At 38.0% G+C, this 18,107-nt stretch overlaps 2 protein-coding genes across 3 annotated transcripts in view; one reads left to right on the top strand and one right to left on the bottom strand.

Annotated features, from left to right (window-relative positions):
- Positions 1–52: 52 nt before the first annotated feature.
- On the bottom strand, positions 53–6,659 carry slc66a3 (solute carrier family 66 member 3). The gene is made up of 7 exons (XM_041971328.1): positions 6,410–6,659; positions 4,843–4,925; positions 3,128–3,197; positions 2,953–3,010; positions 2,511–2,631; positions 2,126–2,167; positions 53–445 (listed from the first exon to the last, which is right to left on the bottom strand). Exons 1-7 carry the CDS (start codon positions 6,553–6,555, stop codon positions 345–347), a joined length of 621 nt encoding a protein of 206 aa, XP_041827262.1. The 5' UTR covers positions 6,556–6,659; the 3' UTR covers positions 53–344.
- A 6,588-nt stretch (positions 6,660–13,247) lies between these two features.
- Positions 13,248–18,107, top strand: part of LOC121630805 (CAP-Gly domain-containing linker protein 4-like) — a 66,756-nt gene continuing 61,896 nt past the window's right edge. For both annotated transcript variants that reach the window (XM_041971308.1, XM_041971307.1), the window contains exons 1-2: positions 13,248–13,354; positions 17,062–17,208. In XM_041971308.1, coding sequence (XP_041827242.1) covers positions 17,082–17,208 — 127 coding nt within the window. In that variant the 5' untranslated portion in view covers positions 13,248–13,354; positions 17,062–17,081. The remainder of the gene's footprint in view (positions 13,355–17,061; positions 17,209–18,107) is intronic.

The raw sequence follows: 18,107 nt of genomic DNA, 5'->3' as shown, positions 1-18,107 counted from the left end.
CTGTATTGTAATTCTCTAAAAGTGTTTAATGGATGACACTGAAATCACATTGTAAGAAGGTGAAATGTTTGGTTTATTAAGATTATTTCTTCAGTATAAAAGCTGTTCAGAGGTCATCTTAAGCTAGAAGATCTGGGATATAATTGGCTAAATTCTTTCGCATAATGTAGGAAAAATCATCGGAGAGATTTTTACATCTTGGAATGTTACAGTTAGAAATGTTTGGATTAAATACAAAGTTAAAAAGACATAAAAACTTTAAAAGTCTCAGTAATTCAACATCTGATGATGTAACTACTGTTTCCCATCAGTTTTATCGATTGTCCTGTTCCCTCTGACTTTATTTATTCGTCTTTCTTTAAGCTGCTGCTGCGTTTCTGGTAGTAGATCACGGTGAACAGCACCCACATGTTCAGCAGGGTCATCGCGATGAAGCGCACCAGCACTGCAACAAAGGGAGAGAAAATAAAGATGATGGAAACGTGAAGTTAAACTTGTTGAAAGATGACTTCAGTCCTTTATCTTTTTAATTATAAGAGAACAGAACGTTCCCTCTTCCATCCGTTTCTACCTGTTTTTATTAAAAATGTTGGAACAGTTTATAATTTCCTGGAAACTTTAAAGCGTTTGACTCCTTGTTGAACTTGACATTTAAGCACAAGGTGAGCAGTGACTTGTCAAGCAGGTGCGCTAGGCGGGTTCCCAAACACTTGATTTAAACATTCAATGTTAATTAAAATTAATTACAACTAAAATATTACTTCCTTTTAAATTAATATCATTTACTAGTTCAAGTTTATTTAAAAACAAATCAGACTGTATTTGAAAAGAACATTTTATCCAAAACTGAGAGGAGCATAAACGGCTTTACAAGTGCACAAAGAAAAAAAGAAAAATAAATCCCACTCTATTCCAGCCCAGCCATGATATACTGAAAGTTTCACATTCAAATGTTTGTAATGATGAATAACTGAACTAACTTATTATTTGGGGGAAAAAATCCCAGATAAAAAGCTGCAAGATGATTAAGTTATCAAATTAAGTTAAATGATAAAAGGCTATTAAAGGATTAAATAAGAAAAAACATGTTTTTTTTAGTAAAACAGATAAAACTAACCGATTAAATGTGAAATTAAATTAACTGCATTTACCAAAAACATAAAGCCATTTCTAAAAGCTGCTGCCTCAAAGATTTATTCACTGTTTTTGTGTTTTGTTTATTTTTGCTGGCTTTGTGTGACATATTCATGACTTCAGTGTTTTTCCTGCACTCTGTTTTAATAAGTAGTAGATTTCCTGGAAGGTGAGCCAAAGTTAAAAGCTAAATATGATAGAAACTTTGGTCTCTAAAACAACTAAAAACATAAAAGTTGCATAGCAGCTCAAGTGAGAGCTGTGTTGTGTATTTTTTACTCCACATCATATCTGCATCAGACACATCCACCTAGCAAACCAGGGTGTTGCAACCCTAAAAGACTGCAGCGTGGAGAGAACAAAAAGCAAAATATGACCTTTTTAAACTCAGACGCAGTCTATTGGATTTGCATGTCTACGGCCCGACTTCACACCTGTTTTAGAAATTTTTCAGACCTTAAAGTGTTTTAGATTGAGAAAAATTGGAACCATGGAAATATTTTAACTTGGACATGTAAAGGGATTAAGAGTTTATTATTATAAAAAAGCAGGTTATGACTTAGTTTTTAATTGTGTTAATTTGTCCACATTGTATTTATTATCCGTTGTGGCTTTTTAAACATTTTTTTTATTAATTAGACACTAAAGAAAAGAGATTAGGCCAACTATAAAATAGAAAAAAGAATGGTTGTCATAACTGGTGAGAAATAAAAAAGAAAAAAGTGACTTTTAGATGTAATAATATGATGGCCTCAGTAATTTTGTGACTCGGAGGGCTCAACAGCTCATTGTTTTCTAAGCCATGATCCAAAAACTGATCACCCAGAACCACCGTTTCTATAATTTCTCACTCTCTTGGTGCACAACACACGGCCCCACACTAATATTAAGCTGTAAAACATTTAGAAAACAAACCTTTTTCTCTCAGAGATGTTTATAAAATATTCATATGAGGGACTCCCAGAGTCATTTGCCATTCAGGCTGACTTACCCTGCATGTCTCCTGTTGTCACTGTGGTGGTGTAGATCCGTGCTGGAACAAAGAGAAAGCAGACTTAATGACATGCCCATTATCCAACACAGCTTCTGATATTTAATTAATGAATTGTTGAATTGCTAATTTGTTAAAAGGGGAGCTGAATAAACAGGGTCATACATATTCATGAACTGAAACGTTACACTGATTTAGGGAGCAGAGTTTATGTGAAAGAGGATTAGTTTTTTTTATAATTTATGTTTTTTTGACAAGTGTTATCTGTCCCAACTGGTCATATTACAATTATATGGGTATAATAAACTTTATTTGTATCCTACAGTCAGGTTCTATTATAATAAAGCTGCAGAATAACCTCAAAGCCACTGGCAGTTAAACTCACCTATACATGTGTAAGTAGCCATGGCCCAGGAGAGGGCGCTGACCTGTCCGGCATCCTTTGACCTCCACAGACACTGCAGCTGAGCAAGCTTACTGGTGGCACTAATGAATGTGCACAGGCTCTGAGGAGAAACCAGAGGTCAGGCTTCGTAACATCACAAGCTTCAAAATGTGAAAAGTTTCCTTGTGTGTATTCTAACATCTTCAACTTTACAGGAAAATCAGGTGCATGACGGCTTCTCTCACCTATTTAAAGGCAAAAAGAGGTTTTCATCTCATTAACCAACCCGTTCTGGGTGTGTTTCTGCGATGCACAAACTGAAATAAGGGTCTGGCTAACTTTCTTCTCAAATCTCCGCCTCATTACTCTTCAGTTATGACACGCTAACTCTTTACTGTGGCACATATGGCGACTTATGATTGATTTTAAACTGATTTATTACCATTGCCAGGTCTATGATCCACCTCTCCACGGTGAGGAGCCTCCAGCCTCCGACAAACCTGAACGCATCACGTTAAGGCAGCAGCACGGCTCACAAAAAGGCTCACGGGTCATAGATTTTCTGCAAGACTGAATGAGCATTTGCACATCCATTACTTGTGAAAGTGAAAGGATACAAGGCGGCGTAGATGAGGCTCAGCCGCAGGCTGCCGTTGTAGTGAAGAATCAGTAGCAGGAGAATGACATCTGACGACACAGAACAGGTTATAACTCAACACTGCAGGCAGGGTTGGAGTTTCATTTCAAGGGCCAGTGAGATACACTTCCTTCAGCAAGTTCTCAGACTGCAGTCTTTACTGTGTTGCTGCCAGTTCAACTAACCAAAAGTTAACACGAGTACATCTGAAATGAACAGATGAACAAGAAAGTCTTTTCTTTTTTTAAAAAATACAGTCGAGGATCCAGCATGTGAAGTTACACAAACCTAGAAATACAAATTTCTAATGCCATATTAATGCCTGAATAATAATAATCTGATGAGACTAAACAGTGTAAAAATGTTTATCTGCATTTTCTTCTTCTCATTTCTGTAAATTAAAATCACCATAAAGTCATATTCTATAGTCATGTGTACACATTCATTTTTTTACATTCATATTTTGACAGAAAAAACCGTGTTTGAAGACTCAAATGCTGTTACATTAGCTGCTTTGACAATATCAATACATCCTGCAACAACCAAGCACTGTAATCTACATCCAACCATCCATTTGCTGTAAATAAGAACATAACTAACCAATGTGGTCATTCCAGCTGAGGAGGTGGTCAGTATAAATACCCGGGCACCTGGATGATTTAACCTGGCTCTGGGGAGGATCCAACCCTCCATCAGACCTATCACCACTGATTTTCAGTCCATTTCTTGTGTCATGTGACCTACCTCAGCCTTTTCTGCCCTTCTTCTCTTCCTTATAAATGGCTTCTTGACATCCACGTTTCCATAGAGACCATTTCTGATTAGGATTCAGGCAACAGTAGATGGATCAACTGAGGGTCCAGATGAATCTCCTGTGGCCGTTTTGGTTGAATTTTTTCCTATTTCTTAAGGACAAAACTTTCAGATCCTGTTCCTCTGCTGTAGATAGTTGTGAGGGAGCTGCAGACACCCCCCTCACTAAGCAGGTGCTCAGTATGTGGTTACACACACACATACACTACATGCACCTTGATGCCATTTATTTGTGTTTCTTTGGTTTTTGTTAATGTATTGATCAACTAAGGATGGATCCTATTTAGTTGGTTAATACATTAATTTGGTTTATTTTCAGTATATGTGTTGGTTTGTCTCTAATCTCTCTCTGAGGTGGTTTGGAGATCAGCACTATCATGGAGGCGTGCCCACGAGTGTTTTTAACCAGGGCCTGGTGAGCTTAATTGGCTTGGATGACACTTATTTAACATTTTAAGGACACAATGCAGACCATGCTGAGACATGTCAAGTTTTCAGCTAATAGCTCTTCGGGAATCACCTTATGGCTCATCTGTCTGTCAAAGTGTGTTATTTTTGGTATTTTTCCCAGATGCAACTACAGACGTATTCATGGCAGGCTGCTGGTAACAAAGACTAAAGACCCAATTTAAAACAGATTTTTCCTAAATTGTCTGTTCTGTGTCAACACACAGCTGGTTCATCCCTTGACTTAAGAGCCTTTTTCAGATAAGTGTTAAGTGCTTCACCAAAAACTCATTAAAATACAAATTCCTCTGGAAATGATTAATAAAGCAGCCGATGTCCCAAGAAAATATATTCCTAATGTCTTGGACATGCATGATAAATCATTTTTAGGTCTGAATCACGAAGGAAGTATAACCCAGACATTAGATAACTGACCTTGAGCAATAAGGATGGGATATTCCAGGTATGTTGGAGGTGGGTAGTCATAGTACATCTGGTAAGTTACAAAAACGATGAACCTGTGAAGCATAAGGTGGTAGGTTATTGAACTGAAGGTAAAGTTGTAAGATGTGTTTTCCACAAGCTGCTAAAAGAATCTGCATATTTTCTCAAAAGCTTTCTAAACAGGAATTTTCCACATCACAGAAAGTTTCTACAAAAAAAAAAAAAAAAAAAAAAGAAATTCGTTTTTAATTACTTGAAAAAAGAATTCTAGTCTAAAATTCCTCCACATCACAGTCAAGAGACATGCAGTGACTGGAAAAAGTGAAATCACCACCTTCCACCAGATGTTTCATGGAGATGCTCCTTAGACTTGCACAACAATAAAGAGGAATTCTGGACCCCCTCAGTTTAAGGATTTTTGGATGATGAAAGACCTTCTACAGATTATCTCAGCAGAGTTAAAGTCAGGACTGGCATGAACTTTCTTCTTTTTCAGTCATTCTGTTGTTTATTTATTTATTTATCGAACATTGTTGCAACAGCAGCTTCAAGCCAAGAACTGCTGCCCTGACATAGTTTCATAGAAATGTTTTCAGTATGTCTCAATTTATTGTTCCTTCAATGACTGCAAAATGCACAGGCCTTAAGGACACAAAGCAGCCCCACACCATGATACTTCTTTCACTATGCTTCACAGTTGGGATGATGTTTTTCTCCACTATCCTCACACTTTCTCAGTGTTTTTATTACTTTATTTGGAGGGAACCTCTGTTACCCTTGCTTACAATCTCATCTGTAACACTTGCAAGACTAAACCAGATATTAATGAGAACAGACAAGAAAGAAAGCCAATCAATCAGCCAAGACGCTAATATTATGCAATGCCACCAAAACAGCTTAATGGGCCATGGATTCATGAACCTCTGCAGGTGTCTGGCAGCAGGATGTTGGCAGATCTTTGAGTTTGGTCCAAGATTTCCCAGATGATCAATATTACTCACCTCACTTATCAGCTGTAACTACAGCTGATACAACTAATTCCTTTTACATAACACCCGGTGCAAGATAAAGCTCGGCTCTCATTTTTTTCTGCACAGTTACAGCAGATTATCAGAGGATAATATTTAGAGGAGTGCAGCCGCTACCAGGCACAGAGGAGAGACTGGACAGTGAGACATTATTCAGCCTCACAGAGACTGATTCTGTCCCTCGTGATCCAAAAGAATAGTGACTTTTCAGAAAAAAAATATCTGAGAATTTATCAGCTGCTCTGATTTAACAGCACAATGCTTCACGCATCTCCATTCACGAGCAATTTTCTTTAAAATGCGTCCTACATAAACGAAACAAAAACCTGACTTTGTAACTTTCTTTATTTCTCAACACTTTCTGTCGACTGAAAGAACAGGAAGCATCACATCAAACACACAATTACAGGAATTTGTCACAATTCATCTCCCTTCCTCATAAATTGTACCATTTGGACATTTACAAAAGCAACATAAACATCATAATCCCAACATAAAGACACATTATAGAAGTTTCTGTGTCCACCTACCCGATGAGCTCCAGGAGAAGACTGTTGAGGCTGACTCCTTTCGTACTTTTCGCTCGCATCAGTACAAAAATCTGCGGGAACTTCAGCACCATGCAAACAAACAGCGTGGTGAAATTTGCGATATGTAATAAGGTGTCTGACTGCATTTTCTGGGAACGTTAATAAAAGAAATGTCAACTTAAAGCTGTTTTCTTCTTTCTCTTTCTCTTTTTTCCACACCTAGCTTCCAGAGGCTGCTACGCTGTCACCGCTGTCAACTCACTTGTTTAAGATTAACTTCCGGTTTAAAATATCAACATATCAAAAATGTTTATTGTATAAGAAGGCTAACCTATAAAGACAGCAAACTTAAAACTTAGAAAATATTTAAATAAATCTGATATGATTTCAATAAGAAGTTAACTGTACTAACAGCTCATATATAAACATAAACAGGTGTTTACTTTGAAGGGAAATGAATTTCATTTCCGTTTTTATGGTTAGCTTGACAGTTTCCTGTTAGCCGGCATTTTTTTCTCTTCATTTCCGCAAAAATCTACTGAAAGCTGATTGGTTCAAACACAACCCAACCAAAGTGTTTGAAATATTAATTTGAGAACATGTTGAGCTTCCTCAACGTGTTTTCCCTGAATTAAATCTACAATACTAAACTGTTCCCACATTCAGTAATCAGAAAGTTCTATTTACTGTTTAATAAAAGACCTCTATAAAATAATAACATTAAAACTTTTAGTTGTCATTTGCAGGAAAACAAGGATGCTTTAGAAATGCAAAGCCTTCAGTCTCATGAGATATGCTGTGGTAATGGTTTCGAAATGACTGGGGATTAACATTCTTCAACATTACAATATCCAGAATGACATTTTTAGACAGCAACAGAATATAACCTGAGATATGCTGCTGTTCCTGTGCAGTGCAGCCTTTTAAATTTTTCCACAATATATAAATATCAAAGGTTGTAGCATTTTTAAAAAATAAATAATATGTAAAATGTGTTTTCAGCTTAAAAATATGAAGCTTAAATGCACGAGAGAATTATTTCCAAATAAATAAATAAATTAGATAGGTAGATAGATCTGAAGGAAATTTGAGGACACACATAAACGCTTTTAAAGACAGAGACTCGGTGTCACTTAAACATTTCTGAGTAGGCAGGTCTTCAACAGAGAACAACAAAAATGGCGATTCTGTTCAATTTGACATTATTATTGTGTGTGTGTGTGTGTGTGTGTGTGTGTGTGTTTCTCTTTTTATTTTTCAGCAGGTATTCCATGCTTAAAGGTATGACAGCCTACTTATTATTAGGGTCCGAGCCATACGAAGTATGGAAGGACCCTATTGTTCCTGAAATGTTTATTATTATACTCCTAAGCATTTCGACCCCAAATTTGACCACCTAAACACCCATGAAAAGTTGTGAATTTTGGTTCACACGTCAAGCCCGGCGTAACTCGGGATATTATAAGGTCCGCAAACTTTTCAATGCACAATTGGCTCAACAGCGCCACCTAGACACCCAAAAAATCCCCAAATGAATGGGGTCCCAGAAGTCTACTTCGACGTAGAAAGACGAAACTCAGCACACACATGTAATACCCCGAGGCGAGAAAAAAAGTCAAACAAACACATGTTGCCATGGCAACGGGGTGACCTCCATCTTGCCGTGTAACTCCATTTTTTGGCCATTTTTTGCACTTTACACACATCGTATTTGAACGAACTAGTCTGAGGGGATTCGTGTGATAGTCTTATATGAACTAAGTTATTTTAAATACAACCTGTGTAGATCATATAATGGATTTAATTTAACTAGACTAAAATGAAGTGAATTGATTTGGACTGTGTCTGTAAAATTGCTTTGATGTACCTTTTGTGAATTTGTGCTATACGTATAAAGCTGACTTGAATTGAAAGTGGTAATACATCCTTTTAAACGATCAAGCCTCTGATTATACACACAATACAGCTCAGGCAACATCTGTTTTTCCCTCTCTTTTACTTTTTCATCTGTCTTTTATCAGTTTGTTGTTGCTTTTAGAATTAATCTCTTGATCTTACATAGTAATTTTTTAAATGGAAAAAGCATCCACTACTATTTATACACAACTTCCTGACTTACAGTAAAATTAAGATTAAACAATTATGGTAAATTAGGAGTTGTACAGCAGAACAACAGACCTATATTTATTCCTGACTCATCCTCCAGCATGGTTTTCAATTATTGGCATTTTTCAATATTGACTCATGTAAAAAAAAAAAAAAATTAACCATGTGAAAGTTCCTTGCAATGGTGGCATGGACAGTGTGCTGTGTATATCTGGTTAGTGGTGTTGGAAGTGGTCATAGCAACATGGATGGAAAGACTCCTCTTTCTTCTCCTGCTGCAACAGACACAGGGGGGATAACATTGCAGTTGGACCACATTCACCTATGCAACACCTGCTTTACTGGGACTGATTCACCAGCATAATATGGTAAAAAATATAAAGGATTTTGCACAAAGCACAGCTTATAATTTCAAGGTTATTGTTACAGCGCATGGCCTCAGGATATGGTGAACTGACTGTGTGATCCCAATTAGACAATTGGACAACCATCTGGATCCACCCCTGCACCCGGCATGGCCTCATGATATGTTAATCTGACTGTGTGATCCCACCTGGATGATTGGACAGCTGTCTGGATCCACCCCTGTATCCGAGTGGCTGACTGTGGCATCCCCAAACCAGGATTGGCTGCTTCCTCTGCCTCTCCGCCTGCATGGCTACTTAGCCCTACTTAAGGAGCAGGCTGCTTCTGATTCAGGGCAGCTGTGTGGTTTCCACACAGTTTGCCAAATTTCAAAGTTTGATTGTCTGCTCGGTAGAGCTTGTGATTTGTACAACTGTATACATTTAGTAGGTTTGTGGATTCTTTTGTGAACTTTTACACCCTCTTCTTTAATCCTCCACTTTTGTGTTCGGCACTTGGCTTGTAGAGCCTCCGGGTCTCGTTGAGGCCTCGTTTTCTGTTAATTGTATGGTTTAACCTGCCTTATTGTCACTTAAAAATCACTTGCAAATAAAAATTTTAATTAAGAATTTGTTTTGGGTTTATTGTTAACAACCCCTTTACCCTAGCCTAGCGAGCAGGGAGGTTTGTAACAGTTATATATATCAGAACATTGTGAAAATCATTACCATGTTTTAAAATGGGGTAAATACTGTAGAGTCTAATTTTATAGCATCATGTAGGTAGTATAATCACATTTAGATATAAGAGCAAATTTAGGCATAAGGGTATGTTTCTTTGAGTATCACATGGATCCAGCAAACAGAAGGACCTTCAGAAAAGACATTATCACATGAATTCAGCTACCTCAATTAATGATTAACCATAGGAAACACTCCATAAGTTCAGGTCATCTGCTTTAGGTAGTTCACATCAAAATGGCATCACAATCCAAAGTAGAAGGTCACAACAATGATGCCACCCCATCACCTACTACAATACAACCTCAGATGAAAAATAAAACATCTCTAACATCATCACTTATTCAACAAGAACTAAGCCAACATGAAGCAACGTGTGAGAAGCCAAGTGCACAACAAGTAGCAGTGTGGTGCAGTAAATCACAAGCGCTTTGGCACCACAACTGGCAATCTTCCCATGAGTGGACATCCCAGCAAGTTTATTTCAAAGTCAGACTGTGCATTTCTCAGAAAAAAATACAAATAAATAAAAAAATTGAAGAGTTAGATCTTAGACTCTACATGCCTCAGTTTGGATGTTAAATGTAAAAATTAATGACAGTACTTCTTGACTTCAGTAAATAGCCCACACTCATACACAGCTCAGGTGGGGGGTCACGGGGGCAGGGGTCTTCCCTGGGGGTTCGGTACCTGCCTTGAGTCCTGTGTGGGGTGCTGCTGGGCGCCGTTTGCCCTGGGGGCGGTCCTCGGTGCCCCATCGGGGGCTGGTGAGACCCCTAGGAGCTAGGAGGGTGTGTCTAGGTGTGTGAATGTGGAGAGGGTCTGGGGGGATCGATGGCCCTTGGATCTGTGGGGTGCCCGCTCGCGCCTGGTGCCCACTGGGCCTGCTCACCGTCGCCCTGGGCTGCTCGGTGCCCCTGCCCCGTTGTGCCAGGGGGGCTCCGGTCTGGGGGCCCCTCTGCTCTGGGCTGAGTGGGCCTGCTGCTCTCGCTGCTTTGGCTGTCCTGGGCTCTGTGCTCTGTGGACCTATCGGACCTTTGGGGCCTCGGGCTCCCCCTGTCTCCCCCTGATGCTTCGGGGTGTGGCGTGGTCACGGTCCACTCGCAAGCACACATTTCATCCTTTTTGCATGGTCACACATGCATGTTCACATTCACACGTGCATGCTCACAAATGTGCTGGTCTCTCCATCTGCTTCCAGCTACATGCTGCTGATGTTTGTGTGTTGGTACGTCTCTCAACAGGTACGTTTGATGACTGTTGTACTTTCTCATATCATCATTATCCTGTCTTCTTTATGTATCATGTAGTACTGTGGTAGTTTATATTGTTTTTGTGAATACTGATGTGATTTAGGTAGCCTAGACAACCTTTATTTCCACATTTCATTTTTGTCTTTTTCTCTTTTTCTCACTTTCTCTAGCTCCCTGTCAGGTTTGTCACTGACGTATCAAGACTAAAAAAAATTAAGATTATAATAAAAATAATAAAAATATTTCAAATATCAAGGGCAGCCATTTAATGTCTCCCTTGGTGGAGCAAATCTGTTTGGCAAAATATGGCACACAGACCACCGTTCTGTATGTTAGGATGCTGGACAGGACAGGGTTAAAAAAAAAAAAAAGAAAGTATAATTATAAAAAGACTGAACAAGTATGGTTTGTTTTAAAAATTTGCCATGGAAAGCCTCTTCTTTTCCACATGAACACGGCAGCATGTGGTTTGCAAAGCTGCATTTTAACAAACCACAAGACCTCTGAAACAATGTTCTCTGGATAGACCAGACCAAATTGGAGATGTTTGGTCATAATGCACAAAAACACGTTTGGAGAAAACCAAACAGACCATATCAGCACAAACACCTCACACCAACTGTCAAGCACAGTGGCGGAGGGCTTATAATTTCTTTTGCCGTGTACTTAAAAATACCTCTGACTGAAATTGTCTTCTCACTGTGTTGTGTAGAGGGTGTGAAGAATTGTCCATTATGATCAGCATCCAGTGCAGCATTCCTCTGTACAATCAGTTCCCGTGACATCCTCAGCACAGAACCAGCATTCTGGATCAGTTTTGTTAACCCTCTATTGCACTGTGTTGCCCTCAGGGAACACACCAACTTTTGGCCTGACACATTTCCAAAATACATCCCTTTGAAGGATGCAATACTTTAAAAGGATGGTAGAATCTAGGGAACCAATAACGATGCAATAATTTGCCACATGACTCTCAGGAAGTCGTCCTGAAACCCTTATTGGTGGACTCCTTCAAAGGAAACAGTTTTGCTGCTTTGCTCCACAGAAAGGGTCTAAAATCATGTTCTGTCTGAAAAAGAATATTTTCACTAGAAAGGGAGTAAGTCTTTAGTTTTGATAGTTTAATGCAAGTTTTTTTTTTAGTAAATAAATAATAATTGCATGTTAAAATAAAACTGTTGTCCTAAACTTTGTGGCAACAGTTAAATTTTTGTATGTTAGGTTCTTGTTTTATGGCCTAAAGCAAGAATGCATCATTGTGGAAAGTTGCATATTAAGGCAACGTAGAACCATTATGGAATCAACATGGCTGCATGAAGTTTTGGTATTGTGTGTTTAGGTTTATTTAGTGTTCAAAAGCAGATCACCAGAATTTTGTTCTGATTTTTATCATTTAACAAAGATAAACTTGATGTTGGTGCAGTAATGTCAAGTTCCGGGTGTTGCTATGTTCTGTAGGCCAGTGACAAATGTCATTTCTCAGAAATTTGTCATTTCATCTAAGACAAATGTCTGAGCAAAGCTACAATGCAGATGATTAGTTTCTATTTAGAAATAAAGGTAAGGTTATGGTGATAGTTACCTTGACTTTGGTGTTAATGAAAGACACGATCAGCTAAAATGCATAATTTATGGTGAGAAGTCAGCTAAAGTAAAAATAAAAGCAAATTTGGTTTCACCACAGTGCTGGGCAGGGGGGTCAATAGTTTTTGGTTCGAAGGAGGTCCTCAGGGAAGAGAGGCTGGGAAACACTGCTGTAGGCCATAGGCTACTATTACAGTGAGCCTGTCCTATTTAGTCATCATTTCTGCACATTTTTCTCCATTTGCAGAATAAATTTAGCCACATTCTCTGTCTCTAAGAAGAAGAGGACAGAAAAGGATTAAAAAATGCTTCATGGAGTTCCCTAAGCATTTAGCAACAATGATGGTGACACCTGTCAGGAATGACAAAGAAAACAGACAAGAAATATTTAGACAAGAAAAACAGTCAGATGGTGTAATTCCACAGGTTTAAGCAAGAGGCCATGGAAAGGTGAAAAGGGGTATGTTATAGTGTGTCTTTTTTTAAAAGATGAAACTGTGAAATAAAGCTATGAAATGTAAATATGAAGTAAGAATACAAATATAAATTGCCCAAAAGTTTCATTTTGATAAAAAATATGGATGCTGTAGGATTAACTTTTCTTTTTAAAATATTATTAATTAAAAGGATATTTCTGAAACACAAATTTTATGAATATAAAAAATACTGGAATATAAAAAAACACTGGAAAAAAAACTGAATAATATCACGCTCCCCACTTTTCTCTTTCATTTAATGAGAGAGAGAGAGAGAGAGACTTGAAGACCGGAAGTACAATAAAATATTTTATTCTGAAGGCCAAAACTCGACGTACTTCAGCTACGTAGCACAGCGTCTTGTTTGACGGAAATTAAATCTGCTGCTGGCAATCTGGACATTTTCCCCATGCGTAAACTGAAACAAGCTGCAAGGTGCAGGTAATGTTAATATGTTAGAAATATCTTTAGCATGCAGATATTATGTTTGTTTACATTTCTACTCGTCAAGTGTCTTCGAAAAAGCTAAAATGCTTGGCCCAGTATTTGTGCTAGGAAACATTAAGTTAGAAGCTAATGTGAATCAGAAAATGCACTACAACAACTTTTTCCCACATTAAGCCTAAATTTAGTTATAGCAGTGACGCCTAACTGCTATTTCGGACCAGATATCACTCCAGCATCAGTTATGAAAGACGTGGTTGATCTGCTTCAGCCCGAGCCAGCAGCTTTTGAACATATGCTAACCGGCTAACTGATAGTACTGTCATTTAGCTAGCTTAGTTTTCTTAGCAAGTAAAGTTGAACTTGTGTTTGGGCATTTAAAAAGACATCACAGGCTGTTTCCTCTGTTTCTACGGTTATTAACAGGTGGGATATAGGAGTGGTTACTCCTGAGGAAGCTGACATCTTCGAGGATACTGTTAGCCAACGCTAGGTAGATTTCAATCATTTAAGTTGATTAGACCTGCACAGTTTGAAGGCAAGTTTATTTGTATAGCACAATTCAACGACAGGGTGATTCAAAGTTCTTTACAGAGCTCTAGAAGCATAATTTAAGATTTTAAAAATAAAAGGGAAACAAAAGAACATTGGCTAAAACCAGTATTAAAACATGATCAAGTTTAAAAATTCAAGTACTTTTAAAATAAAAACTATTGAAATGCAGCAGAGAACAGGTGGCTCTTTAACGTGGATTTAAATAAACAGTGTTTCAGCTGATCTGAGGCTTGGATCCAAATGACCTGAGGGTTCTGGTAGGTTCATACTGGGTCAAGAGGTCATTGATGTATTTTGGTCATTGTATAAAAAGTACTAAACTAATACAATGATGGCTCTAAATAGGCTAAGTGTAAACACGTGGTCTACACAAAAATGTTCATGTATTGTAATCAAACTCAAGACTACTTAGGCTAATGTTGTCTCTGAATACGGTACTACACACTGCTACTGTTGCAAAATTACTTTTGAATATAGTTAGACAGAAAAGTCAGATTTATTGCAGTCAGACAGGTGGGGTAGTTTGGATGTTTGGAATAGTAGCTGACAACCAAAATGCTCTTTTTCTCACCATCTTCTCCTTAGCTGTGGAGTTAGAGAATGGAGAGTGCTGACATCATGACAGACAGCAAGCTGCTTGCAAAAGTAGGGCATTGTCTTAAGTCTGCAGACTTAATCTGTAGGCAGCAAGCCAGTGACCTCAGATTGAATGGGTGAAATTTCTCATCTTGCTCTTCAGCAACGTAAAAGTTGAAACAACTTAGTAGGGGGAAAAAAGATCAGTTGCCGATTGATGCATTGCATACAAGGTATTTGAAATGATCAAATCTGATTTTATTTGCTGGTTAAAGTATAGCTTAGAATTAAATATGTCTAGAAGACGTTATTCTCTATTTAATACTACAACAGCACTGTTATTTTATTTAGAGGTTTTCAAGGTAACCTTCAGTATTTATCTTTTACAGACTTTTGGCACACCTGAATATTGTACTTGAATTAAAAAAATACTGGTGGTGGCAGCAGACGGTGGGTTTATAAGTCATGAAACGAGAGCTGAAAACTCCAGTGTCCTTTTTAAGTGATTAAATTGAATATTTTGTCTTCTCTGGCTCTGCAGAGATTCATCATAAAAAAACTATTTTTGGAAAAGCAGGTAAAAATAAAATAATAAAAAAAAAATCCTAACAGTCTTTAAGTTGAACTTTGAATATTTGCTTTTATTTAGTGTTTGTCTTTACTTTTGTTTGTTTCCACTATATAATCGGGGTTTATCTCTTTAGCTGCTGGAGCTGAGTGGGTCTACATCGTTTACTCGCTGCTCATTGATGCAATGAGGGTATCATTAAAATGAAGCATTAAGGATGGTGCAGATCCATGAAGAGTTTGTTCATTGAACCATGGGAGGTCTATGGTAATGTGGGCCTAAAAACATGACTTAGGGATAATGAAAGTGTAGGGCTTCACATGTGAGAAAGACTTTTAATTCTATCATGAATTATAAAGAGAGCCAGTTTTACTACAGAAAAATAATACTTTTCTAACAGCTTCATGCTGTGGACAGAACACTGTCTCCAGACCCGTTGTCCTCCTTTGGAGGAATAGAATAAACTTATAGAATCATATAAAACTTCAGCTGATGAGTTGAATTTCGCCTTGTTGCATAGTTTGCGTTTCATTTGGGATTAAGCAAAAGTTTTACTGACAACTTAACTTTCCTGCCAAAGTTTTCCAAAAATGGATTTTATGGCTCTACCCACAAAGGCAGGTACTACAAAAGACTTTCGAAGTATGAACATTTACTTTTTTGGATATAATTATTTCAGCTTTGCTAGAAAAAAGTAACTTTTAAGGTCATGCTTTCCTTCCTCCTCCTCCAAATTCTGTAGATGAAATATGACAGTTTCAGATGTATTTGCAATGATGACGGCTTTGCCAGACTATTCCAGCAGCCTGTTCTCAAAGAATGAGACGTAAACTGAGAGGTATGAAGGTATAATATGCTTTGAAATGATAAAAATGAATGGTTGCTGAAAATTCAATTTAGCCACTTTGGTTTCAGTGTTCTTGTATTAAAAGTGATGCACTGGATTTGTTCTTATTGTTATAATATACTCATACCCTCTTGCAATATTAATCATAAAACCTGTGTCCCACTGTTTGAAAATAGTTGTGATATTATTACCGTATTCTGCCTGTAATGGTTTTCTTCTTTGCTTAGAATGAACTTAAAGGTGTGGCAGATGGCTACACTCTCCCCTGAAGAGGGTAGGGATTCAGTCTACTCCCTCTGGGTGTTTCTAGCAGGACGGATGCTGGCTGTATAGCGGGATTAGACAAGCCTTGTGTGGGACAGTCCTAATTACATCCACCACTTTGTTGCCCTTGTGTTTATTTGTTCTGTCACCTCACAGCCACATTCCCTGTGTTGTGGATCTCATAGCCAGCTAATCAGATGAGTTGACATCCAGGTCAGTAGTGCACATGTCAGGAAAGTGAAATTCCAACTGGAGAGTGTCAAGAGTGTCATGACATGAAAGTTTACAGGCTGTAAATAGCTGCTGGATGTGGAATCGGGGGATCAGTGGGGTGTAAATGGAGAGAGTGGGTGTGTTATTGGAGAGTGAGGCGACTCACTTTGCTTGGGACGTTTATTTTCGGAAGGATTTTGGTAAGATGTTCTGCCAATCTGCTGGACCCACTTTATGTCTCTTGATTTTTTGCTTAGCTTGACTGGGAGGCTCTCATGGAGATCAATAAGAAGGAGGATAAAGGAGACGATGACAGTGAGTGTCGGCTGGTTTGGAAGATGTTTGACTAAGTGGTGGTTATGTAAAGTTTGCTTCTAGTTCAACCTCTGTGGGGTTATTCTTTTTTCAGTGTCCCATGTCTCCCTAACAGCCTCTGTGTTTCAAATTTAGGGCAGTAGTTTAGATAATATTCACTTTTTACTAAAGTAGCTCAACTCAGAATAGTTTCTCATTTACAATATGTTTAGGCTGTGGTTCTTATTTTATGTAAAAGTAGAATTTTCTAGTTTTGCACTTGATTATACAGTCGGATCAGCTAAAAGCTTCAACACACTTGTTCTGGTTTTTACTGTGATGAGACCTACTTGTGTTCTCAGAATAGATTTTCTAATATTGTTGCAGCCACAGGCCCTGAGGGGGAGATGACAAAAGAGGACCTTTCAGAACCTGTTGAGGGGGACACCGTCCTGGGCTGCCACACTAGACTTGCTTCCCATCAGCGGCCGGTCATCCACCAGGTGGCCTCTGCACCTATGCCCAGTGACTCCGGTGAGAATTAGTACACACTCATGCACTTCTAAATGAAGACACAAATATTAATACAAAAGAGAGTGAGGTAAGATGTCTTTTTAATTTTATTTAACCTTTATTTTACCAGGTAAAATACCTTTATTTATTTATTTATATATATATATATATATATATATATATATATATATATATATATACCTTATAGCCTTTATTTTCATCTGAATTGTGAACTAATGTTTGTGTTTTGAGATGAGAAAAATCAAGATGCAAATGGGAATCCTAAATCTGTAACTAGGTAGACAAATGACTCTTTCTTGCTTCCTTGTTTTATTAACATTTCATGTAATTATATTAAAAGATGAATATTAAGAACTGGAGCCAAACTGGTTCCAGCTCAAGACTAGTCAGTATCAAAGTAGCAGTAAGCTCCAGGATAAACAGTAGAACTCCCAGTATTTATCTAACGTACATTCATCCACTAATGATGACTAATGCTGCCTGAATGAGATGGGTGCATTTGATTTACAAGTGTTTACATTTTGTTTGTCAGACTCACAAGTGTGGGCCAACTCCAACAAATGTAATCTATATACAGCAAAATGCATCAAAGGGTGATGTGTATCTAAGAGGAACTCGACGAAGCTGTTACATACAACACTGAATAACTCTGGAGACTGATTCAGCATACGGGCTGCTGCATGTATAACAGCCTCCACCAGGCTCAGATGCTGTCAGATATTACTAGAATTAACATTTTATCTGCTTGTTGCATTGAGGTAACAGTCGTGTCTTCGGAAAAACAGGTCAGTAGTTATTAAATTAGGAAATAAAGGTTGCTTTTAAACACTTGAAACTTAAATGGTGAAAGGGTTTCCACACATATAACAAGTAATAGCCATGTTCGGGATTAACAAGGC

The sequence above is a fragment of the Melanotaenia boesemani genome, chromosome 20 (assembly GCF_017639745.1).
Source record: "Melanotaenia boesemani isolate fMelBoe1 chromosome 20, fMelBoe1.pri, whole genome shotgun sequence".
Lineage (NCBI taxonomy): Eukaryota > Metazoa > Chordata > Actinopteri > Atheriniformes > Melanotaeniidae > Melanotaenia > Melanotaenia boesemani.
The sequence above is the reverse complement of the archived record's forward strand: the minus strand, read 5'-3'. Positions and strand labels throughout refer to the sequence as shown.

What these genes read in the sequence shown, in the direction of transcription:
- slc66a3 (XM_041971328.1), bottom strand. Translation starts at nt 6,555, where the DNA reads ATGCAGTCAGACACCTTATTACATATCGCAAATTTCACCACGCTGTTT. An exon ending in GGATCATAGACCTGGCAATG is followed by an intron (nt 2,632 to 2,952) that starts GTAATAAATCAG and finishes GTTTCTCCTCAG; the next exon opens with AGCCTGTGCACATTCATTAG. An exon ending in GGCTACTTACACATGTATAG is followed by an intron (nt 2,168 to 2,510) that starts GTGAGTTTAACT and finishes TCTTTGTTCCAG; the next exon opens with CACGGATCTACACCACCACA.